Source organism: Zingiber officinale, chromosome 1A (genome assembly GCF_018446385.1).
Source record: "Zingiber officinale cultivar Zhangliang chromosome 1A, Zo_v1.1, whole genome shotgun sequence".
Lineage (NCBI taxonomy): Eukaryota > Viridiplantae > Streptophyta > Magnoliopsida > Zingiberales > Zingiberaceae > Zingiber > Zingiber officinale.
In genome coordinates this window covers 113,169,088-113,196,629 of record NC_055987.1, presented here as the reverse complement: position 1 = coordinate 113,196,629, position 27,542 = coordinate 113,169,088, and the positions used below count along the sequence as shown (strand labels likewise).

The window sequence follows — 27,542 nt, the reverse complement described above, 5'->3', positions numbered from 1 at the left end:
TTTTGTAAAATATTTAAAATTTTATAACTATAGATTTTTTTTTTATAAAAAGGTTGACTAAAGTATAAAGGGAATTAAAGTCGTAGTTCATTAATTCCTTTGGTATCAGCATTTTTTATTTTATTTTTCAAAATATACATTTCTTGTATTGTGTTTGTAATTTGTAATCTGTGTCCTATTTAATTATTAAATAGTACTTGAACTTCCAACAAATCCAAAGGCAAATTACATTCTTTTTCATCACCTATATTAATTTTCCTTATCACTATATCTAAAATTTAAAATAAATAATTCACTTTATTAAATTTAGATAATCATTTTTTATTATACACTATGTTAACTATCCTAAAATTCTATTATCTTTATTTTTTTATTATTTTCTTTTCTGCCTTCTATTTTTTATTATTATCTTACTATTTTATTAAAAATCTTCATCCTTTACTAACTAACTTTGGTAAAACTTAAAATTTGCCCTTTTTCTATTTATACTAAAAATAATTCCAAAGTTTATTAGTAATTCCACAAGCAAAACCATCAGTGCTCTAGAGTTCGAGACTCAGTAACAGCGTATTATTATGAATTTTTCTCATCATTAATTTTCTCTGGTGGTTTTATATTAAAAAATATAATTCTTTTTAGTTTCATATCTTAAAATTGACAACACTATTATCAAAGAATGTTCTATAAATATTTTAGACAGACGATATTAAAAAATATATTTTTCTTAGTTTTTTTTACTAAGACAAGTATAATTAATTATTGGTTTATAAGGATGACACTAGAAAATCCAAACAATTCGGATTTTCAAAAACCCAAATATTTTATATATTATTATATTAGACACGTAAACACGTGTGTACGGTGACACTAGTATTTATGAAATGAGTGAAACTAGAGAGATTGAAAAAATAAGTGGAAAAAAAAGATATTGAAAAAAAAATGTTACTTTTCATGTAAAGATTTCATTTACTAAATTTAAAAATTAGTATTCATCGTATTTAAATTTCAGAAATAGGTAAGGTAATTAATCCAAAATTTTTTTAACTATCCTATTTAAAATTTAAAATAAAATCTTTAATATAATAATTAATATGAATGCTCTAAGATATTATCTATTCTACAACAATGATGGATACAAAACAATTTAGAATTTTTGGATCTTTTACAATTATCTATGTAAAATATTAAAATCTTGTTCGCAATGCTGTGGTTCATTTAGACAGATATACTTCATCGTATGGTTGCAAATAAATTAGACATGAAATTCATGGACAAAACGTGTCGTTTGTTCCATAAATCTTATTTATTTTCGTTAAATAGTAAAGAAAACATAAACTCATATTAAAAAATAATATTCATAAATAATTTATCAATAAATTTATTTATTAACTTATATATAATTTAATTACCAATAATAATATATTTTTTAGTATTTATGAAATTCAACTATTATAATAATAATAATAATAATAATAATAATCCGTAAAGGTAGGCATCACCAATTCATTAATGATGATATCTCATGTCTCATCCAATTGGGCAACGGTTGTTCACGCATGAACTTCGCCTCCCTTAATTGCGCACTAAACACTATCACATTATTCTCCTCTCGAATTTCATTGCCAACTTGCCTTTTTTTTTAAAAAAAAAAGATGGACAAATTATTATAACATATATCTTTGTCTTCTACTCATGAATACTCCCTCGAAATTGAGGGAAATACAGTAAGTAAATGATAAAAATAATCCACCAATAGCCAATCGAGATAGGCTCCTTCATTTAAGGGTTGACTCGCCCAAGTCCTATCTATTAATAATTTTCTATTTTTTCCATTATTTTCTAAATTCACAAACAAACAACAAATTGCTCTTAAGTTTTTTTTTGGGTGTGTGTTAGAGACAATTACTTGGGGTGTTTGGAATATTTTCAAAATGTATGAAATTTCATGGTATATGGAATTTGCAAAAGAGTCCGAATAAATGATTTGATCTCTTATTTCTTGAACAGAGAATTTCGAGATATTGGCGTATATAAATACAAATAGTCCAATAAAAACCAAAATTTCCAGGAACATTTTACATTTAAAATATTTCTTTTCTAAAAAGAAAAACCATTTTCAAAATAAAAATATCATAGTAATTGTTATATTTATAATCTGGAATCGCGCTTCGCTTTCCGATTTGGCGTGAAGGAGAACGATATATGCTAAATTACGGAATGTGCCAGCCTTGCCGGTGACTCTCTGCCGCCTTTCGTATTCGTTCACGGCTGAATTTGGCCGAAGCTGACGACCACGTGCGTCGGCAGTGCTAACGAGAGGAACAAGCTTAGATAATAATAATAATATTATTATTATTATATATATTATTGATTGTACTGTTATAATAATATTAAAATAAAAAAATATGTTTTTGAATAAAACTATATCTTACTGATCGAGCAAATAATGGAAAACAAATGTCCTTTTATGTAAATGGGTTTAAAACTAGATGAGGCAGATCCCTCCTATATAAACACTTAGCCACCCCCCTTTCCGAAAGCCACTCGCCTTCTTCCAAACCGAGTACCTGCCCTCGCTCAAGATCTGAACTGGAATGGGCGGCGGTGGCGTGGCGGCGCTGGAGACGGGGATGACGGAGAAGGAGGACGAGGAGGAATCCTCGCCGATCGAGGAGGTTCGCCTGACGGTGGCGTCCACCGACGACCCGTCGCTCCCGGTGTGGACCTTCCGGATGTGGACGCTCGGCCTCATCTCCTGCTGTTTGCTCTCCTTCCTCAACCAGTTTTTCGCCTACAGGACGGAGCCGCTCATGATCACCCAGATCACCGTCCAGGTCGCGTCCCTCCCGCTCGGACACTTCATGGCCCGGGCGCTCCCGACGGCCAAGTTCCGCGTGCCCGGCCTCGGCCTCGTCTCCCTCAACCCGGGCCCCTTCAACATGAAGGAGCACGTCCTGATCTCGGTGTTCGCCAACGCCGGGGCCGCCTTCGGGAGCGGCTCCGCCTACGCCGTCGGGATCGTCAACATCATCAGGGCATTCTACAAGCGGAGCATCAGCTTCCTCGCCGGATGGATGCTGATCACCACCACCCAGGTAATCGTCGAAATGCCCCTTTCTCGCTACTTGATTCTTTACCAGGGTTTGCAGATCTGACGCCCCATCGATCGGGATGGATGGAGTGTAGGTGTTGGGCTACGGGTGGGCAGGGCTGATGAGGAAATACGTGGTGGAGCCGGCGCATATGTGGTGGCCGGGCACGCTCGTCCAGGTCTCGCTCTTCCGGTCAGTGCTCCACATACCTATCAATCAATCATCATTCTCAACTCGATCTTTGTTGCTTGGTTTTTCGATTCGATGTCTTCCAGTGCCCTTTTTGCAATTCGCAACAGCAATCCCCTGCCAATCTCTCTGGTTTGGTGGTAATGGCTTCCTAATCGGCACATGTTTAGAACCAACCAAACTTCAAAACAAGACGCTTAACAAAAATTTAGGGGTTGTTAAGATACCAAAAACGAGTAATATTTTTCCTGCCGTGTTAATGGCCGGAAAGGAAAGGTTCTCTCTTCAAAAAAAAAAAAAAAAAAAACTAGACTTTGTTTGGCGATCAGTTTTAAGTGGCCTTATTTTGCTTTCGTTTGAACGTTCTACCTAACAAAAAAGAATAATTTAGGACAACAATTTTCCTTTTTTTTTTTTTTTGTGTGGACGTTATGCACTCGTCGTTTAGTATATTTCGGAGTTTGCCATGTTTAATAAATTGATGATTAACTTCGTGACAATAAACCTTTTTTCCATGTTCTGGCGACCTGAAAGGATCGTTTAACTACGAAATCAGCATTTCCCCTAAAAAGTAATGCTGTTATGTTTCTGTAAATGTGCAGTGTTACTGAGACTGTGACCACTAACAGGCTGTGTTTTTTTTTAAGGAAATAAGAAGGGAAGAAAAATGTAGTGTTTTTCATAAATTCTTCCATTTTTTTTTTAATAAAACCACTCACATAATTCAAAGGCGTCACGGAAAGCTTACCAGCTAATGTGGCTAGGGTTGGCGGTGGGCGGACGGTGCAAGGGTATGTACGTTCAAATTCAAGGGCAAATGCCTGCTGTCATTGTCAGAATGCCAGTGGGAATTATTGGTTCTCCCAAGTTGGTACTTGGTAGCGATAGCAGACCATACCAGTGCTGCATAGCATAAGAAGATCAACCACGACTGACTTGAGGTTTTGGCGCTGCAATTTGTTTGCTAGTTCCTCAAGTTTTTCCATCTAGTGGCACTATACTACTGTAGGTTGGAAATCACGCATTAGCAAAGGACAAGAGGATAGAGGTGTGAGAGTTGACCACCCACATTGCGTCCGTTTAGGTTTGAATTAGAATATGACAAGAGTGTCTTGAATATGAGGCATATCAACTGATTCTCCAAGAAATCTAGTTAATTAATAAAGTTTTCTTGCGATCTGGAAGGATTATTATTATTATTATTATTATTATTATGTTTTGAATGATTACAAACAAGCAAGAAAATCATATTAATTTATGATTAAACATCAGCTTCTATATATCCATATTTGCCTTTTCATTTCAATCAGTTTATCGTGTTAAATTTGATTTGTTGTTTGTGTTTAGGGCTCTGCATGAAAAGGATGAGCGGCGCATGTCGAGGGCCAAGTTCTTCGTCATCGTACTCGCCTGCAGCTTCACCTGGTACACCGTCCCCGGTTACCTCTTCCCCACTATCACCAACATCTCCTGGGTTTGCTGGGCCTTCTCCAACTCCGTCACCGCCCAGCAGATCGGCTCCGGCCTTCAGGGTCTTGGCCTCGGCGCCTTCACCCTCGACTGGGCTGCCGTCGCCTCTTTCCTCGGCAGTCCCCTCGTCAGCCCCTTCTTCGCCATCGCCAACGTCGTCGTCGGCTATGCCCTGCTCATGTACGTCGCCATCCCCGTCTGTTACTGGGGCTTCAACCTCTACGATGCCAAGACCTTCCCCATCTTCTCCTCGGACTTGTTCACAGCGTCCGGCCAGGCATACAACATCACAGCCATCGTCAACGATAGGTTTGAGATCAACATGGCGGCATATGAGCAGCAGGGGAGAATAAATCTCAGCATGTTCTTTGCCTTGAGCTATGGCTTCGGCTTCGCTGCAATCGCTGCGACGCTAACGCACGTCATGTTTTTCTACGGAGGGTAACTATAAGCTATATATTTATGAAACATGAATCAATCTCCAATACTAAATATCATGCATCTACGCAATGCAGAGAGATCTACGATAGATTCCGGGTCGCATACAAAGGGAAGCCGGACATCCACACGAAGCTAATGAAGAAGTACGAAGATATCCCTCAATGGTGGTTTCAAGTACTCCTTGTAGTGACATTCGCAGCTTCTCTCATCCTCTGCACCGTCTTGAAGGACCAAGTACAGCTCTCATGGTGGGGGCTCATCTTTGCCTGTGGTATGGCCTTCATTTTCACCCTCCCAGTTAGCATCATCACTGCAACTACGAACCAGGTAAAGTCTTAATCATGCATACACATACGTTACATGAACGAAAGCCGATTGCTAATTGGATCGCCTTACTGGTTTGGAAAAAGACACCAGGCCTCAACATTATCACAGAGTATATGATGGGATTGATACAACCTGGGAAGCCCATCTCTAATGTTTGCTTCAAGGTTTTTGGCTACATGAGCATGGCCCAAGCTGTGTCCTTCCTATCCGATTTCAAGCTCGGACACTACATGAAGATTCCACCCAAATCCATGTTCCTGGTTCAGGTAATTTAATTGCCCGTATCAAACCATATCGATATATTGTCTTATGGAACTTGCGTCGAACAGTTCATCGGCACCGTGATCGCGGGGACGATCAACCTGGGCGTGGCCTGGTGGCTGCTGGGGTCCATCGAGCACATCTGCGAGCCCCACAATCTGCCGGATAACAGCCCCTGGACCTGCCCGTCCGACCGCGTCTTCTTCGACGCGTCGGTGATCTGGGGACTGGTCGGGCCGAGGCGCATCTTCGGGCCGCACGGCAACTACGGCTCGCTCAACTGGTTCTTCCTCGGGGGCGCCGTCGGCCCCTTCATCGTCTGGCTCCTCCACAAGGCATTCCCGAGTCAGTCCTGGATCCCCCTCGTGAACCTGCCAGTCCTGCTGGGGGCGACCGGGATGATGCCGCCAGCGACGTCGCTCAACTTCAGCGCGTGGATCACGGTCGGGACGGTCTTCAACTTCTTCGTCTTCCGGTACCGGAAGAAGTGGTGGGAGAGGTACAACTACATCCTGTCGGCGGGGCTGGACGCGGGCTTGGCCTTCATGGGCGTGCTGCTCTACTTCACGCTGAGCATGGAGAGCAGGAGCATCAGCTGGTGGGGCACCAATGGGGAGCACTGCCTCCTCGCCTCCTGCCCGACGGCCAAGGGAGTGCAGGCGGATGGGTGCCCTCTGTTTTAGTTATTCTTTTTTCAGTACATAGACACATAAACACCCAATTCCTTAGCCTCCCTCACTGTCGACGGAGCAGTTCAGTTAGATTATGCTAAGCTTTGTTGGTATTGGACCTGGTCAAGAATTTCCCTGCAAGATCTGTAGACTTTAGCTTTGAATAGCCAAAGATTCAAGAATGCAGAAAAATATCGTCGTAGAATTCATTGAACAAAATAGAGTATGAATAGAAATTATAAAGGAACAAAAAGGAATGACTACATCATATTCAAACTTTAAAATATCGTCGTAAAATTCATCATTTTTTTTATAGAAGGAAAGAAGTGGAGGAAAGAATGCCATCGCAAGTGAAGGCTTGAAGCCATTGGTGGCTGTGTTCAAGGTCAATCGCGATCGTGAGTGAAGCAACTACGTGCAGGGCTACCCCAACCCCCTTAGCTACGAGTTACCTCTCGCGGTCACAAGCGCATTGAGAAAGATTTGAGTGGGCATGGGACAAAGGAGGAAGACAAATTTATTCGGTTAGATTTGGATAAAAAAAAATATTTGAAATTAATAAACGGAGAAAAGAAATAGGGTAAAAAAATAATTCTTTTATTGATATTACTAAGTCAATAGATTTATTTATATAAGTTGTCTAAATAATAATGAAAAAATTAAATACGATATATATAGTAATGAATATAACATATTTAGAAGTATTATTATTTTTACTATTTGATTCATATGATTTTGATTGTGATGCCGATCTTGATTGTGATGTCAAATATAATAAATCTCAATTGATTGAAATCAATTTGAGATTATTTTTCATTTTTATCATTACCACCTGACAAACTCAATGGGAGTGTCTGAACGTTGAGTTTAAGTGCTAACTTGGTGAAACGTTGTCTGAATAATGACTTGGTAAATATATTAACAATTTGATCTTTAGTAGAGATGTAAGAAACTAAAAGTTATTGAGTCACCACACACTCATGAACAAAATGAAAATCAATTTCTACATATTTTGTACGAGCATGAAAAATAGGATTTGTCGCAAGATAAGTTGCTCCAATATTATCACACCATATTTTAGGCGTAGCAGTTGGGGAAAAATGTAATTCCGAAAGAAGAGATTATAGTCAAATAATTTCTAATGTCGCGTTAGCTATAGCTTAATATTCAGCTTCAGTACTTGAGCGAGAGACTGTAGGTTGCTTCTTTGAAAGCTAAGAAAAAAGATTTTGCCCAAGAAATATGGCATAGCCACTAATAGAACGTCTATCTTCGGGAGATCTAGCTCAATCTGCATCACTGTAGGCAATCAACTCTCGTGAGGACTGACGATACAAAAGATGACCATGTAGAATAGTGCTTTTGAGATATCGAAGAATTCTCTTAACACCTTCCCAATGGTGTTCAGTAGGAGCATGCATAAATTGACAAACACGATTCACAGCGAAAGCAATACCAGGTCATGTAATGGTGACATATTGTAGAGCACCAACAATGCTTCGGTAGATTTGGGGGTCAGACATTGAAGAGGAGAATGAAGGTGCAGTGAAACCACCTTCAATGATCGGTGTGGAGATAGGACATGCACTATCCATTTTAGCTCGTTATAGAAGTCTAGTAATATATTTGCTCTGAGAGAGAAGACAACTTTCAGAATGTGAGAGAAACTCTATGCCAAGGAAAAATCAAGCATTGCCAAGATCCGGAATAGGAAACTCCTGACGAAGAAGATGGAGTAAAGTAGTAATGTCATTTTGATCACTACCAGTTATTAATATATCATCCACATAAATCAGAATAAATATTGAAAACTCCTCATTACTTTTGTATAATAGTGAAGAGTCATTTTTTTAGTCAGAAAATCCCAGAATATGAAGCCAGGTAGATAGACAATGGAACCATTCATCAGGTGCTTACCGAAGACCATATATAGATTTCTGAAGTTGACACACGTGTTGGAAGGTGTGGGTGGATGAATTTAGGCGGTTGCTCCATATAAACAGTTTCTTCAAGGTGTTAATGAAAGAAAGTATTGGAAGCATCTAATTGATGTATCGGCCAATTGGAACTAACAGCTATAAATAATAGCAATCTGATAGATGTAATTTTGATGACTGGACTAAAAGTATCATTGAAGTCAATACCTGGTTGTTGATTAAAGTCTTTAGCAACAAGACGAGTTTTGTAATTTTCAATAGATCCATCTCCATGATACTTAATTCGGTATACCCATTTAGAGCCCACAATATTCATAGATGGAGTACGAGGAACTAAGCTCTAGGTTGCATTGCAAAAAAGAGCATCAAATTCTGTAGTCATCACAGCACGCCAATTTAGATCTTTGACCGCCTATTTAAAGCTAGAAGGCTCAATAAAATTTGAAGAAGCAACAAAAGCACATGGAAGAGGATAATAAGTGGAAACTGGTTGACATCATGCATAAATATCTCTTAGAGGAAGCATTCGCCGAGGAGCATCATCATCAGAGCTACTCGGAGATGAGTGGTCAGACGGATGAGAATAAGAACTAGAGAGTGGATCACCACTAACCGCTAAGTCTACAGGAGTATGTGGTGACGGAGTAGGACCCAAGATGTCATCCCCCCTTGTACTTTCAATATGTTCTGATGAATCAATATGTGGGGATTCTAGTATATGACTCGGTGATATTAGATAAGTTTCTTGATTATCTAAAGGAGGATTCGAGGTAGTAACTACAAATGGAAAAAGAGATTCATTAAAAGTAACATGTCCAGAAATATATATCTGCCTAGTCAAAATATGGAGGCAACGATACCCATTATGTAAATTATTATAATCAAAGAAAACACATTATAGAGAGTGAGGGTTTAACTTGCGTTTAGTGTAAGGTCATAGCCAAGGATAACATACGCAACCAAAGATACGAAAGAAAGAGTAATTTGGAAGACGATTATAAAGTCTTTCCAATTGGCACTTATTTTGAAGTAGTGGAGTGGGTAAATGATTGATAAGGTAGACTGCGGTTTGGATGGCATCATCCCAAAATTTAAGTGGAACTATGGCATGACTAAGAAGAGCAAAGGCAGTTTCAACCACATGACGATGTTTTCTCTCGGCAGATCCATTTTGTTCAGGAGTGTGGGGACAAGAGACTCGATGGATGATACTAGAGGAAGTAAGATAGCGATGAAGCACTTGATACTCTCCACCCCAATCAAAATGAAGGGAGAGTATTTTACGATCAAAATAACACTCAACATGCTTTTGAAAATGACAAAAAATATAGAAGAGATCAGATTTTTTTTTCATAGGAAAAATCCAAGTGAACTTGCTAAAGTTGTCAATAAAAATAACATAGTAAAGAAAATCCTGATTAAAAAGAATAGGAGCAGGACCCTATATATCAGAGTGAAAAAGTTCCAAAGGAAAGCTAGAGTTGTGAGTAGAGGATACAAAAGGTAGTTTATGAGATTTTACTTTCATACAAGCTTCACATAAATGAGATAATGATGCTAAAGAAGTTGGTAAACCAAAATGATTAACAATGTATTGAACAAGATGTAGAGACGGATGACCAAGATGTGCATGCCAAGAGAATTTGTCTGTGCGTTCTCCAGTAAAGGTTTTGAGAGATGTGGGTTGAAGATGATAAAGACCATTTTTAGTGTCCGCTTGAAGTAGAATAGTTCCTGTCGCGGGATCTTTCACAAGACAATGATGAGGATGAAATTTAAAAAATACGTTATTATCAAGAGCAAATTGATGTACGGAAAGTAAATTTTTAGTGATAGAAGGAACATGAAGAGTATTACGTATATGAAAAGTACGACCACATGAATGAAAGAATGTGTTTCCAATGTGAGCAATTTGCAAACCTGAGTCATTGCCTATTTGCACCATGTCATGTCCATGATAAGGCGAAGCTTCTGTAAGATTCTCATACTCCGATGTAACATGATGAGTCGTTCTAGAATCTGGATGTCATCCTAAGGTTTCAAGAACCAATGACGTTGCAATAGGAGGGATGGAGAGTGAGAATGCTTCAGAATGAGATAATTTAATACTAAATTGCCAAAATGGGGGAGGGGGTCGATTTGATGATACAGGTCCTCCTCGAAAATTTGAATCATATCTTTTATAGTAATTTTGAGCATAATGACCATAGTTGAAGCAAATCTGACAACATACTTGTCCTCAACCCCGACCTCTGAAACCTCTAATCTGATTTTGATGACCATGTTGGGGAGGAGACTGATTATATTGATCAGGTTGTGGAGTTTTGCTAATCATGTGTGCCGATAAAGATATAGAATTTGACATCCTTTGAGATTGTATTTGTAGAAGCCTTTCATGAGAGGATAACATACCATGAAGAGTTTCAAGTGATATTTGATCCATGCGAGTCATCACACTAGGAATAAAGCTATCATAGTGAGGAACCAAACCTGCAAGAACATGCATTAATAGTTCTGGATCAGAGACCGGATGTCCAATTGTAGCTAGGTTGTTGGTAATAGTCTTGACTGATTGCATATAATCACTGATAGAGAGGCATCTCCTTGTTACACATACTGTAATTGTAGACGAAGTTAGAGAACCCGTGTTTGAGAGTGAGATACAAAATAATGATCAAGAGCTTCCCAAACTTGATGAGAGGTGTTGAGGCCAACGAGCAATGGAAGTATAGGCTCAGTAATTGATGAGATTAACCAAGACAAAATTAATTAATCCTTCTTAAACCAAATAGCATAAGATGGATCATCTTTTTAGGTGAGGATGAAGTACCATCAATATGATCAAGTAAGTTATGAACACAAAGTAAAGGAAGAAATTGTAATTTCCAAAGTAAATAGTTATCATGGTCAAACATAACGAAAAAAAAGGAACCATATGAAAAGGGAAAAATATATTTTGTGATGACGCAGGGATCTCAATAGAATTGACAGAAGATATTTTTTTTACAATTTTTTTTGCATTTTTTGTACGTTTTTTTTTTGCTTTTTTTTTTTTGTCTCTGCTCACTTTTCTCTCTCTCTTTTTTTTTTGTTTTTTTTTTCTACTCATTTTTTCTGCTTTTGTTTTTTCTATTTTTTTCTAATAGAAATGGAAGAGGAAAAAAAATAAAAAAATAAAATGAACAAATAATAACTTTGCCTTGCTACGATTGATGTTGTCGAAGTTGCTACCGTCGATAAAAATAGTTGTTGATAAAAGGAGAAGAAAAGTTGTTGCCGAAGTTGTCGAGATTGCCGCACTATAGACGATGATATCAAACCTCGATGTAGAAATTCTTGTAGCTGCTGTAACAAAAATTTGAAAGAGGAAAATTGAGAGGAAGAGAAGATGCCTCTGATACCATGTTGAAACTAATAGATGAAGAAAAGAAACAAGATAAAGAATAGTTCTTTTATTGATATTTACTAAAGCCAATAGGCTTATTTATACAAGTTGTCTAAATAATAATAAAAGATTAAATATGACATACAATTTATAAACATAGCAATAAATATAACATATTTGGAAGTATTATTATTTTTGCTATTTGATTCATGTGATCTTGATTGTGATGTCGATCTTGATTGTGATGCTAAATATAATAAATCTCAATTGATTGAAATCAATTTGAGATTATTTTCCATTATTGTCATTATATCGATTCTAAAATCCGTCTATTTATTATTTTTATAAGAAGTAAAATAAACAATTCATCTTTTTAAAAAATAAACACTCAATAAATTTCCAAATGATTTTTTTAATTTTTATTTTCATCCTCTCAAAATTAAATGATCCCATCCGTAAGCTAAGTCAGATGAAGAGGTCGTGATGAGGGTAGAAACGTTGACTAAGAGAGGACTGGAGCTGACTTTTTGCCCTCCAATGGAGCAGGGAGAGACGGTGGAAAGGGATACCCATGAACCTGCACACTCTATAGACAACTCACATGGAGCATTAGAGTGTGAACTAGGGAAGAGATCTTTGGCACAACTACTCCGATGCGAGCTTGGCCTTCAAGGGCGTGTTGTTCTACTTTGTGCTGAGCATGGAGAATAGGTGCATCACCTGGTGGGGCACCGATGGGGTGCACTGCCTCCTCGCCTCCTGCCCGACGACCAAGGGAGTGTAGGCGAATGGGTGCTCTCTATTTTAGTTCTTCATTTTCAGTATATAAACATATAAACACCCAGTTCCTTAGCTTCCCTCACTATCGACGAAGCAGTTCAGTTAGATTATGCCGAGCTTTGCTGGTATTGGACCTGGTCAAGAATTTCCATGCAAGATTTGTAGTCTTTAGCTTTGAATAGCCAAAGATTCAAGCACCACTGAATGTAGAAAAATATCATCATAGAATTCATTGAACAAAATAGATATGATTAGAATTATAAAGAAGGAACAAAATGGAATGACTATATCATATTCAAACTTCAATGAGCCACATCTAGCCCCAAACTTGATACAAATGGTAAGCACATGATATTCTATCTAAATTGAACAAGGGTTGATTCTAGGGTATCATTGCTTGTAGAGGTTCCGCCATGCGTTTGCCACCTGTGTTCATGTTGAAGTTCCTTCCATACGATGTGAATCCGTTGTAGGGGTTGTTAATATGGCGATTTTATATTTTTTCAATGAGCCACATTTAGGCCCCCAGGACTTAGCACAAATGGTAAGCGCATGGTATTCTGTTTGAATCGAGCAGGGGGTCGATCTCAGGGTTTCACCGCCTGTAGAGGTTCCACAATGTGCTTGCCACCTGTGCTTTTGTTAAATCTCCTTCCATACAATGTGGGGTCGTTGCAGGGGGGTGTTAATGTGGTAGTTCCACATTTTTTTTTAATGAGTCATATTTATGCCCCAGAGCTTAGCACAGATGGTAAGCGCATGATATTTTGTCTGAATTAGGTAGAGATCAATCTCAGGGTTTCACTGCTTGTAGAGGCTCCACCATGTGCTTGTCACATGTGCTCTTGTTGAACCTCTCTCCAAACTGTAAGTACTCCGAGTTAGTTTTGATATGGTCAACCAAGTTAAATTAGATCCTGCGATGTTGATGCCTTGTTTCTAAATGTACATGAACTTAGGAACACAGAAAGTTGAGCAGAAGACATAGCGGATGAGAAGGATGACACGGGAAGTTAGTCGATGGGATCAATACATCTGAGAGACCAGATGTTATGAAAGAGTACACTGATGAACGAGAAGGACGTGTGCCATGTTCGAGGGATGAGAAGCCAGGGGGAAAGCCTGCTTGATAAGAAAGTCAGAGTTGGGTTTGGGTAAGCTCAACTCCAAACGGCCAAAGCATCACCCAAAGAAGAACGAAGAAGAGTAACCAGTTTTAAAAGTTAACTGGTCGAGCTGGCTAGTGGAAGGTGCCCTAAAGGTGATGGAAAGGCGCCCACAAGGTGATGGAAGGCTGCCCTCATGCCTTTTCATAGAAGGAACCCTCAAGGTTGATGGAAGGTGCCCTCAATCTAGTTGGAGGTGCCTCCAGTAGCCGTTAACCTACCGTTTGAAAGGATAAAACTCTATCACGACGAGGATAAACTCTATCTTCTTGGAGGCACTCTAGATATTTTGGAGGCGCCTTCAATCGATGAAAATCAATGGTAACTTTTGTCCAGGAGGTTATAAAAAGTCCCTTAGAGCTAGTAATTAATTAATAATTTTTGTTTTCAATTCCTAACTGTTTCTGAGCGTTCAACGGCTGTAAGAGGTTTTTCCGTCTTCAACGAATGAGATTTTTACCGAGCTTTTTTATTATCTTAGATTAACAACCGCCTAAGTTGTAATCTAGCAACTGTTGTACCTCTTACCTTTATTTCTATTTATTTTTGTTATGCTAATTGCTTAATTAATTTTGATTATTCTTACTAAGCAAAAGCAAGAGATTTAGCTAACTTTCTTTTCAGGCTATTAACCCCCTCCCTTTAGGTAGGTTAACACAGACCTACATATACGACGTGCGGTCATTGTAGGAGGGTTGTTAATATGGTGGTCCCATATTTTTTTTATGAGCCACATTTATGCCCCACGGGCATATCACAGTTGGTACTCAGGTGACAAGCTTGTTGGATTAGGCATGGATTGATTCTCGGAGGGTTTCATCACCTTGTGTTATGCACTCTAATCTAAGAGGTCATTACGTAATATGATTTATTTATTTGTATCTTATTGTGAGATTGATGGTATTAAGCCGTTTGAGAAGAGCAATATCATTTTTTGTCGAATTCAACGAGCCACATTTATTCAACAAGGTAATTAATTATGTGTTAGTTTTTTTTAATATAGTATTATTGATCCAATATTTATAAAAGAACTTATTTGTTTACTTTTTTGCTTTGTGTACTCAGAGGGTGGATCGAGGATGAAAAGAAATACTTGCAAAAGAAAGAGAAAAAAAGAAAGGAAGGAAAGAAGCAGAGGAAAGAATGTCTAACGCTTGTGTATCTGTATTTATCTCCCTGCATATCTATATGGTCGACACTAGAGGACCGTTAAGGTAGTAGATCTATTTTTTTTAAGCCATTGGGCTATGTGTTGTTAGTTATAAATTATTCGATGTGTAACGAAAGGTGTGAAAAATTAGATTAAACTACTTTTAAAAATTTTTCACAAAAAAATAGTTTTGTTTAGATTAAACCAATGATCTTGTTTAATTATAAGCATGCAAACATTATCATATTTTATTTACAGTTTTACAAAAGAGATTATAATCATTACCAGATATCTTTTGGATATTGAGTTCGTGTCTAAGATTTGCAGGTCGCCGGAATTCTTTCAATACCACGATCTTCCTCACCAATTCTTCAAATCAATCGAGGGACAAAAGTTTGGGTTAACTCTCCTAACTTTTCTCACAAATCAACTATATAATTTTTCACAAAAATTCTCATCTTGAGTGAGTGAGAGAGAGAGAGAGACATATATTATATAGCATGAGAGAGGGGAACGTGTATTATAAAATTTGTGAGAATATTTATAATATTATCAAATATTTGATTTCTCCCTTTTATATTTTATTTTTAATTAAATTACAAATAGAATATTCCCTCAAGTTTAAATAATAAATAATTTTATTATTTAATAAATGTTGTGAGAATAAATAATTAATCAAATTAATTATTTAAGAATATCCATCATACGATTAGACGGAGATGGTTTGGGGACCATGAACCCATATTTTGAAGCTCCAATAAATTTAGATACAATTAATTAAAGCTCTTTAATTAATTATCTAATTTATTAACTCCAAGATTATTCCACTAAAATATGGAATTACACTTTTGAGAATTATGGAACATGTTTTCTCAAAAGATTTGAACAATCCATTGAAATAATCATTACATGTCGATCAACCATTCGTTCATGGTTCACAATAGAGCTAGGTGAAATTACTATTTTACCTCTCTGTTTGTATCTAAAACCTTAAGTATAATTGATTCAATAGTGAATAGTTAATTCATAATTATGGATTAGAGCGCAAAAACTGTTTTGTACTAGAATCAACACTCAAGAGAACCATTTTAGCATCCTTTTGAAAGTTACAGATTTCGTATTTATAAATCATATTTCCAATTGAATGTATAATCAAGTCTCCAAAATTTAAGTGTTATGCCTATTATTAAAATAGGTTTTAACAAACAAATCAAGAGACCTGTTAATACAAACAAGGAGTCTATAACTACTCAGGATTTAGATTGATCTACATATGATCATCTTAGCAATGTTGATTCGAGTCTTTATAATAATACCTTAAAAATAGACTCTTAAATCACATTTGGTTCTTATCCTATATAATCATATTATATAAAATGTCTCTACTTAGTGTCATTACACTGATTATCTGGATACGACTATCATATTCATAATGTTAGCAAACTACATTAATGATTACCAATTAAAAATTCATACTATAATCAATCATGAACATTTTAAATATATTATCTATGATTTTAATCCTTTTGTATATAACAATCTTATATACTAAAATCATAGTTACAATAGTATATTATGGATTTTATATAGATATTCATTTTTATATAAGTAAGCATAAAACAATCAAATAATAAAATAAATACTTCTTTTATTTAATTCAGTAATTAATAATAAATATCTGTTTTATGGGCATATTCCCAACAAACTCCCACTTACCCTAAAGCAGATGAGACATATCTCTAAGACTCATTCCCTCTAAGTGACCTATGAACATTTTTTTGTTGAACCAATCTATGTGACCCTATGTTTTGATATTTGGACAAAGGTTTAAGTTAGGATTATTATTGTATTTGATATGTGCTTGTGAGGATGCAGGATACAAGTACAACAAGGAAAGTCCAAGTGTGATCTTGGCAAAGGACAAGTCTAAGTTGGATTTTGGCAAAGGTGAAAGTCCAAGTGGAATCTTGGTGGTGTAAGTCTAAGTATATAGTCTTGGCAATGTAAGTCTAAGTGTGACTTGGAAAGGTTGAAGTCTCGGAGCGAGAGGCTCTTAGCAAAGGATGAAGTCCTGGAGGTGAGGAATCTCTTAGCAATGGAAGACCCCACAGCAAAGGACAAGGTTGAAGGAATCTCTTGAAGGCAAGGCGTGAAGGATGGGGAAGCATCCGAGGGACACAAGGCTGATGGAGGAAGCTAGAAGGCAAGGTCAAGGTTGTGCAGGCAAGGACGAGTGCATAAGAGATTATACTCAGGGTGAAATCTTAAGTTTAAGATTTTACCAGTCGACTAGCAATTGGACCAGTCAACTGGGTCAGGACATAGAATATTTTTGTACCTGACAGTTGTGAAAATCAGGCAACTGGTACTGTAGCAGTTTCTGTAGCGGTTACTATGACAGTCGACTAGTACACTGCATAATCGATTGGGAGCGAACAGAATGCTTCTGCTCACTCAGCCAATGTAGAGCAGTCGACTGGTAAAGTTACCAGTCAACTAACATCGAAGCGTTGGGGTGTAAATGTAGAATTTCCACAAAGGGTAGTCGACTGGCATACTTACCAGTCGACTAGCAGTGGGAGAACAATTTATGTTTTCCTTTCAAGCTCTATTTAATAGAGCTCAGGGTGGCCGACCATAGTTAATGAAATAGAGGTGATTAACCCCTATTAGTAGTCTTCTAAGAGCCCTAGCATCCCAAGTGTTCATGTGAGAGTTTTGGTAAGGTTTCTCCATCCACAAGGAGCTACATGAGCTAGCCGAAGATTTTTTGGTGAGTCATCCACCAACAGATCAGGATCATCCACCTTACGGACAACAGTGGAGTAGGAGTAAGTGATATCTGAACCACATTATATAAATGTGTCATTGGGTTGTTATTTATTGTCATTGTAGAGCTTAGGGTTAGCTTTCTAGTCTTGTTAGTTTGTATTTTGTATTTCCACTGTGTGTTAACAAGTGTAGGAAGTAAATGATAGATCGTTTGAAGCGATAGAGGGGGGGGGGGGTGAATATCGCTCTTTTTAAAACTAATCTTTTCGTATTTTGAAACCAAAGTCGTGCAGTGGAAATAAGAAAAAGAGACAATGTATTTACTTCGTTCAGAGCCTAGCTCGACTCCTACTCGAAGGCCCGCAGTCCTTGACTGCACCGATGGGCAAAGCACTAAAATCCTTCTTTCCGAAGTCCTCGGAAAGAAGTGAATCGTACAATGGAGCTGTTAGGATCTTCGGATGGCTAGAGAGGGGGGTGTGAATAGCCTCCTCTAAAAGCTTAAGGAATTTCTTCCTACAAATCGTTAGCGCAGCGGAAATATGCAAACAAAAATATAAAACAAGAAAAAGAAAGACAAGCACCACTAACACCAGTATGTACGAGGTTCGGGGATAACTTGCCCCTATTCCTCGGCGTGTCCGTAAGGTGGACGACTCCTTGATCTTTCGGTAGATCACACCCCGGATAGATTCCGGCTAAAGATTTCACACCCCGGAAGACCTCGGAAAGAAGTGAATCGTACAATGGAGCTGTTAGGATCTTCGGATGGCTAGAGAGGGGGGGTGTGAATAGCCTCCTCTAAAAGCTTAAGGAATTTCTTCCTACAAATCATTAGCGCAGCGGAAATATGCAAACAAAAATATAAAACAAGAAAAAGAAAGACAAGCACCACTAACACCAGTATGTACGAGGTTCGGGGATAACTTGCCCCTACTCCTCGGCGTGTCCGTAAGGTGGACGACTCCTTGATCTTTCGGTAGATCACACCCCGGATAGATTCCGGCTAAAGATTTCCTCCTTCTCGGTGGAGTAACCTCTCCACAAAGTCTCCGGAGATATGTAAATGAAGCACAAGACTTACAATGATCAGTGGCTAGAAAGAATGAAGAATACGCTCACAGCCACACGAAGACGACAGTAAAAGCAAAGCGCAAGAAGGAAAACAGCTTCTCAGCCAAGAGCTCAAAAAAACCTTAGCACTTGCTTGATCGACCGACCGTTTTATCTCTTCATCCTTCTTCTTATGCCTTTGCTTTTCCACTGTGTTCAGCCTATACCGAATCACTGTCAACCTGCACCGAATCACTGTTGCAAGCTAAGGCGTCGCCAATCACTCTTCCTTCTCATCTGGTTCTCTGAACTCACACCAATAGAACCCATGTTCTTCGCAGGTGTCTCTGAGCTCGAACCAATAAGCAGGAGTCAAGCTGACTGCCAACTGATCGCAGCCAGTAAACGTTGATGCTCCAATTGCACCATTTGCAGCGAAACACAGTAGAAAGAACACTTTGTCTTATTCTCCTGATGGAGTTTAATTTGAATTCAAGTATTGGCATGATGCCTGCAACCTGCAATTGAAAAGCTCACAGCAGATGGTTAAATCAAACGAGTCAGAAGTTGCAGAGAAATATTATTGTGGATCGGTCAGCAGACCGATCCACAGCCTTTTTGGACCGATCAGGCCATAGCTTGATCGGTCCAGGAGAGCCCTGATCGGTCTGTGGACCGATCAGGCTATAGGTGGATCGGTCCACAGACCGATCCCCCTATCCTTTCTCCCGAACTCCGTTGCCTCCTGATCGGTCTACAGACCGATCGGTAATTCTCACAGAGAGTTACTGATTGGTTATTGATCGGTCTGGTGACCGATCCGATAACCATAGTATCACTGGATCGGTCAACAGACCGATCCAATGCCTATGTAGGTTTAGAGCTTCCTAGCCCTAAACCCTAAAGCCTTCCTGGTCTAGAGAACAAGCTACCAAGCCCTCTCTGACCTAGTCCGGAGAACGAGCTACCGAGCCATCTCCGACTTCCACGTCTGGTCCAGAGAACGAGCTACCGAGCCCTCTCTGACCTAGTCCGGAGAACGAGCTGCTGAGCCCTCTCCGACTCCGTCCGGTCCAGAGAACGAGCTACCGAGCCCTCTCTGACCTAGTCCAGAGAACGAGCTACCAAGCCCTCTCTGACTCCGTCCGGTCCAGAGAACGAGCTACCGAGCCCTCTTCGACTCCGCGTGCCAAGTTTCCATACTTGGATTTTTCCCTTCCACCTGATCAACCTTGATCAGTAATCAATCTGAGTTTAATTAATATCTGATACAAACTTAAATCAGTGTCAACATCAAAACAACAGCCAGGTCAGACTGTATCAACAATCTCCCCCTTTTTGTTGTTTGACAACACGATTTAAGTTTAGATCAGAAATGCTTATTTTCCATAATTTTAGGGGAATCAAGATCCTCCCCCTAAGACGGATACAACACTATGTAAGGAAGTCAATAATCCTCAAGGTTATCCTCTCCCCTAAAATCAAAACTTCATTCATCTCTAAACTTAGTTATCTTCTCCCCCTTTGTCAAACACCAAAAAGTTGCGAATTAGACAATAAGACTTAAAGGACTCCCACTTAACCCATACTGTCTCTTTCTTAATCCACATAGAATTCCCTCTAAGTGTATTATCGGACAGTAAATAAGAGACAATCAAGATATGACATATGAAAAGTATATAAATAGCCAATAAGAACTGAAACATAAAGAGAAGCAAGTAATAGAAAAACGAGTAGTATAAATATATGAAAACAGCTAATATCCAGGTCAGACACATGTATCTATCAAACAATATCCGAAACATAGGCAAACAAAATGACCAACATAAAACAAGGTGTATCAATCAACATCCTCAATATGAGGAGCATCATCATCATCAGCTGGAGGAATGAGTCCCTGAGGTGGCACGCCGCTGCTCGAGGGTGGATAGCACGAGAAATACTGCGGAGGTGGGTAGCTGGCCATCCATCCCAGAAGCACCTGCTGCGTCGCCAAATGTTGACTGCGTAGATCATCGTAACGCTGGTCAATCCGAACGCGCAGCCCATGGAGCTCAGCAGCCAGCAGCTCATCGTGCTGATCGATGCGGCTCTCCAGCTCAGCGATCTGCCAGCGCAGATCAGGATCTGCCTCTCCATACTCAGCAGCAGCAGGAGGAGGAGCAACAACAGGAGCAGCATCAACCTGTCGTGGAGGTGCCCATGGTAACTCACCCAGTGCTCTCCCGTCCTTCCAACGAACCTCCCCATACTGTCCTATGATGCCAGACTTGGAAAATGCATGTTTTCCAAGTCTGCAGTCCTGCCTCACCATCTTGACTATCCTTCCCTTGGAGACATCAATCTGTAGGGTCTCGAGCCAATCCGTAATTATATGCCCATAAGGCATATAAACGGTGAAGCTGTTAGGCTCACTATAGGAGATGATAGACGAATAAATGCTCGACATGATATCAAAATCAAGACGCCGACGCAATCCATAAAGCATCAAGTAGTGATATGGCCGGATCTCTGACAAGGGTTTAGATGTGATTGGCAGAAGGCAATTTGTGACAATCTTAAAGAGAATGTAATCTGGGGCAGATAGTCTCAGGGCTGCAAAGGTAGGAAAATCAACATCTAACTCATCTTGTCCACCCGGTCTAGGATGCCCGAAGAAATACTCATAAATGGAGTCAGATGAGACATCAAAGGGAGAAGGTAAGGGGTCTGGTAAATCAGGATATATGAAAAAGACATTTCCTGAACACCTCTGGCAAGCTAGATAATCAAAGAAGGTCGAGAAATTAAAATCAATAGTCTACTTAGCAACTCTAGTTTTATAATTAACATCATTAGTTTGATGAAGATTATTATAAAACTCAGATACTAAGTCGTAATTGATGTCCCGTTCTAAATATACTTGAGAATCAAGTTTGTAATAGGCAAGTATTTCCGACACAGATGGACAAAATTCATCCATGAATTTTCGATCCACAGACCTACAAGGAAGCAGTTTGAAGGTTCTTTGTTGAAAAGCTTGTTCAAAGTGATGGTTTGGAAATCTTCCAAAAACGGATGGTTGAGGTCGGGAGGGAACCTTAGATTTAGATTTCTCAGTTGACGACTTAGAAGTTCCCTCACAAACTTGTTTCTTCCTAAAGGTTAAAAATGTGATACGGACGGGGCAAACAGGTGAGCACGGAAGCCATCAACAACCAAGAACCAAGTCAAATTACAAAGATACGGTGAGAAATGAAAATGAAGTCCCAAAATGAGTAGAGCTCGGGGAAAATGGAGTTACCTTGGTGCCATTTATGTATCTTTCGGAGAACGGAGAGAAGAGTTGAGGCGTAGGGGAGGTGTCGGCTAGGGCTTCGGCGTGCAATGGGAAGGGAAGGGAAGGGATCGGGAAGAGTTAAGATAGATGGGTGATCGATCCATGTGTTGATATGATCGGACGGCTGTCCGATCAGGGAACCTCTTGATCGGTCAGGGAATACCCTGATCGGTCGGTGGATCGATCAGGGAACCTCCTGATCGGTCCCTGGACCGATCAGGAAGCCTCCTTGCGTACCAGAATGACCTGATCGGTCCCTGGACCGATCAGTAAACAAATAGAGAGTTCTGGATCGGTCGACAGACCGATCCAGACTCTCCTGATCGGGCTGTAGACCGATCAGTGTCTGACAAATTGAAGATTCTCCAGGAATTTCAGTAACTAAAATTCGTAGAAATTTTCTATCGAAAAATTCTGAAGATTCAGAACTCAAGAAGTTCAGAAACTTCCAAATTCAGAACCTAGAACCTAAAGAATCTACAAACATAAATATTTCCGAAAGATAAGCTCTTACGGTATGAAATTGTTCAGAACCGGAAAGTTCCAAACATTTAAAAACTCAGACCAACTCCAAACGCATAGAGTTCAGATGTTTTGAACCTTAAGGTTTCAAAACCAGAAAAACTTTTGAAACTATGATCTATAGTGAACCAAGGTTTCATGCTACCTGGTTCAAAACACATCCTTGCTATGATCAGTTTTGAGTTTGTCATATCCAAATTGCTATCATTACCTCAACAACTTGTCCTATTTTCAATCAAAATCATGAAAGGTATCGATCAAAAATATCAATCAACACATCAACCAAAGTTAGATAATTTCTAGGTAAAGGTCCAACCAAGTTTCCTTGGTTGGAATATATGAGTAAGATCTAGGAACCAAATACACATGAATTATGTAATGGTCTTCCCCATACTCGATTTATGTCTCTTCAACCTAATTATTCAAGGGATGCATGATACATTTTGAATAATTTGGCTGATCCTAGCATCTCACCCCATTTCTAGCAAACAAAAATAATTTGTTAAACCTTATAGTTTATGTGAGATGTCCCCAAGTTGTCCAAATTAATTTCCCAATTTCTCTTGTCGTTTTAATTATCCTTATTGATCATGATGAAGTCCTAATGGCCTATTGAGCCAAACACATTCCCAATTCTCTTCTTAAATGACTAAATTCATTTTCCGGAAGGGGTTTGGTGAAAATATCGGCTAGGTTTGATTTTGACTCAACATATGTGAGCGCAATGTCTCCCCTAGCTACGTGATCTCTAATGAAGTGATGACGCACTTCAATGTGTTTGGTCCTTGAATGATGGACTGGATTTTTTGTTAGGTTTATTGTGCTGATGTTGTCACACAACACTTGCACTCCCTTATACGAAAGCCCATAATCTTCTAGGGTGTGGATCATCCACAACAATTGTGATACACTTTCTCCCATGACAATGTATTCAGCCTCGGTCGTGGAGAGAGCAACGCAATGTTGCTTCCGACTTGACCAACTAACCAATGATGAACCTAAAAATTGGCAACCCCCACTAGTGCTTTTCCGATCCAATTTGCACCCAGTATAATTGGAGTCGGTATAACCTATTAAATCAAAAGACTCAGTACGAGGGTACCAGAGACCTACTCTAATTATGCCCTTAAGATATCTCAGGATTCTCTTAACTGCAATTAAATGAGATTCCTTGGCACAGATTTGATATCTAGCGCACATGTCCACAGTAAAAAGTATGTCCGGTCGACTAGCTGTGAGATATAGAAGACTACCGATCATGCTTCTATATTGCGTTAGATCAACTGGTTTTCCATTCTCATCATTGTCAAGGTGAGTGTTTGTCGCCATTGGAGTGGATACTTCCTTAGAGTAACTCATTTTGAATTTCTTGAGCATCTCTTGAGTGTATTTTGTCTGATGGACATAAATGTCATCTCGAGTTTGTTTGATTTCAAGTCCAAGGAAGAATGTCAATTCTCCCACCAGACTAATCTCAAACTCACTTTCCATGTGAGTGATAAATTCATTCAAATAGCCCTTGTTATTTGAGCCACAAATTATATCATCGACATACACCTGGGCTACAAATATGTTTTCACCATCTCTACGCAGAAATAGTGTTGGATCTATTTGACCTCTTACAAAACCCTTTTCTAGTAAGTAAGTTGACAGCCTTTCGTACCAAGCTCGAGGTGCTTGTTTAAGCCCATAAAGAGCTTTCTTGAGCTTGTACACGTGGTTTGGAGCTTCGGTATTCACAAACCCCGGTGGTTGTTCAACAAAGACCTCTTCTTTAATGAAACCGTTTAAGAAGGCCGATTTAACGTCCATTTGATAGAGCTTGAAGCCTCTATGTGCAGCAAAAGCTAGCATTAAACGAATGGACTCTAATTGGGCCACGGGAGCATAAGTCTCATCATAATCGAGGCCTTCGACCTGACTATAGCCCTTGGCTACAAGTCTTGCCTTGTTTCTTACGACTTCTCCCTTTTGGTTTAACTTATTTTTGAAGACCCATTTGGTTCCAATAATGGTGGTCTTCTTAGGTCTAGGAATTAAGTCCCACACTTGGCTCCTTTCAAATTGACCTAACTCATCTTGCATAGCTATGATCCAGTCAGGATCGTGCAATGCCTCACCAACTAATTTTGGTTCGATTTCTGAGATCAAGGCGACCTCATTAGACTCATTTCTAAAGAATGATCTAGTCCTAACCCCTTGTTGGATGTCTCCAACAATCTGGTCTTGGGGATGACTAGACGCTATCCTAGATTGCCTTGGTGTTGGCGGTGTCTCATGAGTGGTTTCACTAGGCACAGGCAAGGACTCAGTATCAGATAAGAGATCAGCCTGAGCCCTTTGTTGCCTTTGCTCATCATCATCGGAGTCAACTTCGACTCTTTCTATGTTTTGATCATTCAAACTTAGACTTCTAAGTTCAAATTGAATTTCTCCTACATCCCTCGCTTGATCATTTGATTTAGGGATTTCTTCAAATGCTACATCCGAGGACTCTTCAATCAATTTAGTCCTATTGTTGTAGACTCGATAGGCTTTGCTGATGAGGGAGTACCCGACAAGTATCCCTTTATCAGCCTTAGCCGTGAACTTTCCACGATGATCCTTGGTGTTCAAGATAAACACCTAACAACCAAACACCCTAAGATGTTTAATTGTAGGGGGTTTCCCAAACCAAAGTTCATGGGGAGTCTTTCCTAAAAACCTATGTATCAAGACTCGGTTTTGCACATAGCAAGTTGTATTTACAGCTTCAGCCCATAAGTAGCTCGGTAGTGAGTACTCATTGAGCATGCTTTGTGCAGCCTCTTGCAAGACTCGGTTCTTTCTCTCCACAACCCCATTTTGCTATGGGGTCCTTGGAGTAGAGAACTCATGCATATATCCTTTTTCTTGACAAAATTCTAAAAATCTATGGTTTTGAAATTCTCCACCATGATCACTTCTAATTGTTTTAATTGCTGTTGATTTTTCATTTTCAGTTCTTCTACAAAAAGAAACAAAAATATCTATGGTTTTGATCCTGTCTGAGAAGCTGACTGTGAAGGAGATCCGGAAGCGGAGACCCACTGTAATGACGAAGAATAATGCCGGTGAAACCTTGACCCGAGAAACCCAAAGCGGATCGGAAGAAAACCCGAGTCACCGAAGGAAATCTGATAAGTAGGGAGAAATCCCCGTTCAAATAGGAGAAAGCCGAACCTTCAAGCTCCCGAGACTCCCTGCGCACAAGAGACCAACCAACACTATCGTCAGTGAACTAAGACCGGGGTGGGAGTCCCTGGCTAGGCCCTCCGATGCTCAAGTTAGTGATCTCCCTTGATGCCGAGGAAAGAAGAAAGAAGAAGATGAACCGTAGCCTCCGAATTAGAGATGTGAACTTACCTAGCCAACGAAGAGGATTCCCCCTTTTATACCACTTCATATAACCTCCGTAGTCATGAAGTGGACCCCGGTTTGTTAGAGTTCGTTATGACATTAGCTGCGTACTTGGGGAAGATGATTTTTAAGGAATCTTTTTTGTACCCCAGATGTACCTTCTTTGTCGTTTAGCGCCTGCAAGACAAGCTAAAAGCATATTTCCCGCCAAAATATATATTCTTTATCACGAATTATTCTATTCGGTATATTCATGTATGATTCTCCTTCATGTGCCTTCTGTTTTTATTTTTGTTATGTTAAAAAATAACATTTTATTCAACATGTTTCTAAGGTATTCATTGAAGGAACTATGCGGGTTCTTTGCTCGAAAGAACCCTCTTGACCGATATTGGTCTATCTTTGCTTCACAGTATGTAGCGGCCGATATTGGCCTACCTTCGTTCGGCAGGCAGGTATCGACCGATATTGGCCTACCTTCGTTTGGCAGGCATGTATCGACCGATATTGGTCTATCTTTGCTTTGGAGTGTGCATCGGTCGTTATTAACTTACCTTCATACGGCAAGCATGTATCGACCGATATTGGCCTACCTTCGTTCGGCAAGCATTTATCGACCGATATTGGCCTACCTTCGTTCGGCAGGCATGTATCGACCGATATTGGCCTACCTTCGTTCGGCAGGCATGTATCGACCGATATTGGTCTATCTTTGCTTTGGAGTGTGCATCGGTCGTTATTAACTTACCTTCATATGGCAAGCATGTATCGACCGATATTGACCTACCTTCTTTCGACAGGCATGTATCGACCGATATTGGCCTACCTTCGTTCGGCAGGCATGTATCGACCGATATTGGCCTACCTTCGTTCGGCAGGCATGTATCGACCGATATTGGTCTATCTTTGCTTTGGAGTGTGCATCGGTCGTTATTAACTTACCCTCATACGACAAGCATGTATCGACCGATATTGGCCTACCTTTGTTCTGAAAGTATGTTTCGGCCGTTATTGGCCTTCCTCCTTTGACTCTTTTCTTCCTTTTCTTTCCTCATCTGAAGACCCACAAAACCTAACCCATATCACTAGCCTTCCCTTCAAGTCTAGTCGAAGGAGGTGTAGACGACTGACTAGACAGAAGTATGATCTTGTTTTTTCCTACCCGTGAGTCTGCTCCAGATTTTGAAATGACCTCATAGATTTTGTGTACCACTGTCTTAATAGATTAAGTGTGGCCATACTGTAAGCCTTTTTCTCCTTTAAATAGGGCTACAACCTTCTCTTCACCCACAACCTCTCTTAGCTCTTTTTCTTCCTTGCCACTTTTTGTTGCTAAGGCCATGGTCGTGGATCCTCCTTTTTGGAGGCAACTTTTGTTGGACCAGGTGAGATCTATATATGAGTTTATCGGGATTTTTGCTTCGGCTACTTCAGAGGTTCAAGGGATCGTCTTAAGAGAGGAAACTTCACAGTTCCAATCTTCTATCCAAAGATGCAGGTGCTCTGAAGGACCCAAGAAACTTCAGAGAAATTTTTTCTACTTATAGAGGGGCAGCCAAATGACCCAGGGGTGTTGTGTGAAGGGCACAGCACATGTCACCCTTGGGCTAAAATTGGTTGCTTCACTTG

General features: G+C 39.5%; 1 protein-coding gene across 1 annotated transcript; it reads left to right on the top strand.

Annotated features, from left to right (window-relative positions):
* The first annotated feature begins 2,536 nt into the window (after window positions 1-2,536).
* Window positions 2,537-6,670, top strand: LOC122028798 (oligopeptide transporter 4-like). The gene is made up of 6 exons (XM_042587708.1): window positions 2,537-3,095; window positions 3,187-3,284; window positions 4,629-5,192; window positions 5,267-5,519; window positions 5,603-5,785; window positions 5,849-6,670. Exons 1-6 carry the CDS (start codon window positions 2,595-2,597, stop codon window positions 6,461-6,463), a joined length of 2,214 nt encoding a protein of 737 aa, XP_042443642.1. The 5' UTR covers window positions 2,537-2,594; the 3' UTR covers window positions 6,464-6,670.
* The last annotated feature ends 20,872 nt before the right edge of the window (window positions 6,671-27,542 follow it).

Excerpts from the sequence above, each read along its gene's own strand:
- LOC122028798 (XM_042587708.1), top strand. The coding sequence starts at position 2,595 with ATGGGCGGCGGTGGCGTGGCGGCGCTGGAGACGGGGATGACGGAGAAG. Across the intron at positions 3,285-4,628 it reads GTCCAGGTCTCGCTCTTCCG|GGCTCTGCATGAAAAGGATG; the intron begins GTCAGTGCTCCA and ends GTTTGTGTTTAG. Across the intron at positions 5,786-5,848 it reads AATCCATGTTCCTGGTTCAG|TTCATCGGCACCGTGATCGC; the intron begins GTAATTTAATTG and ends TGCGTCGAACAG.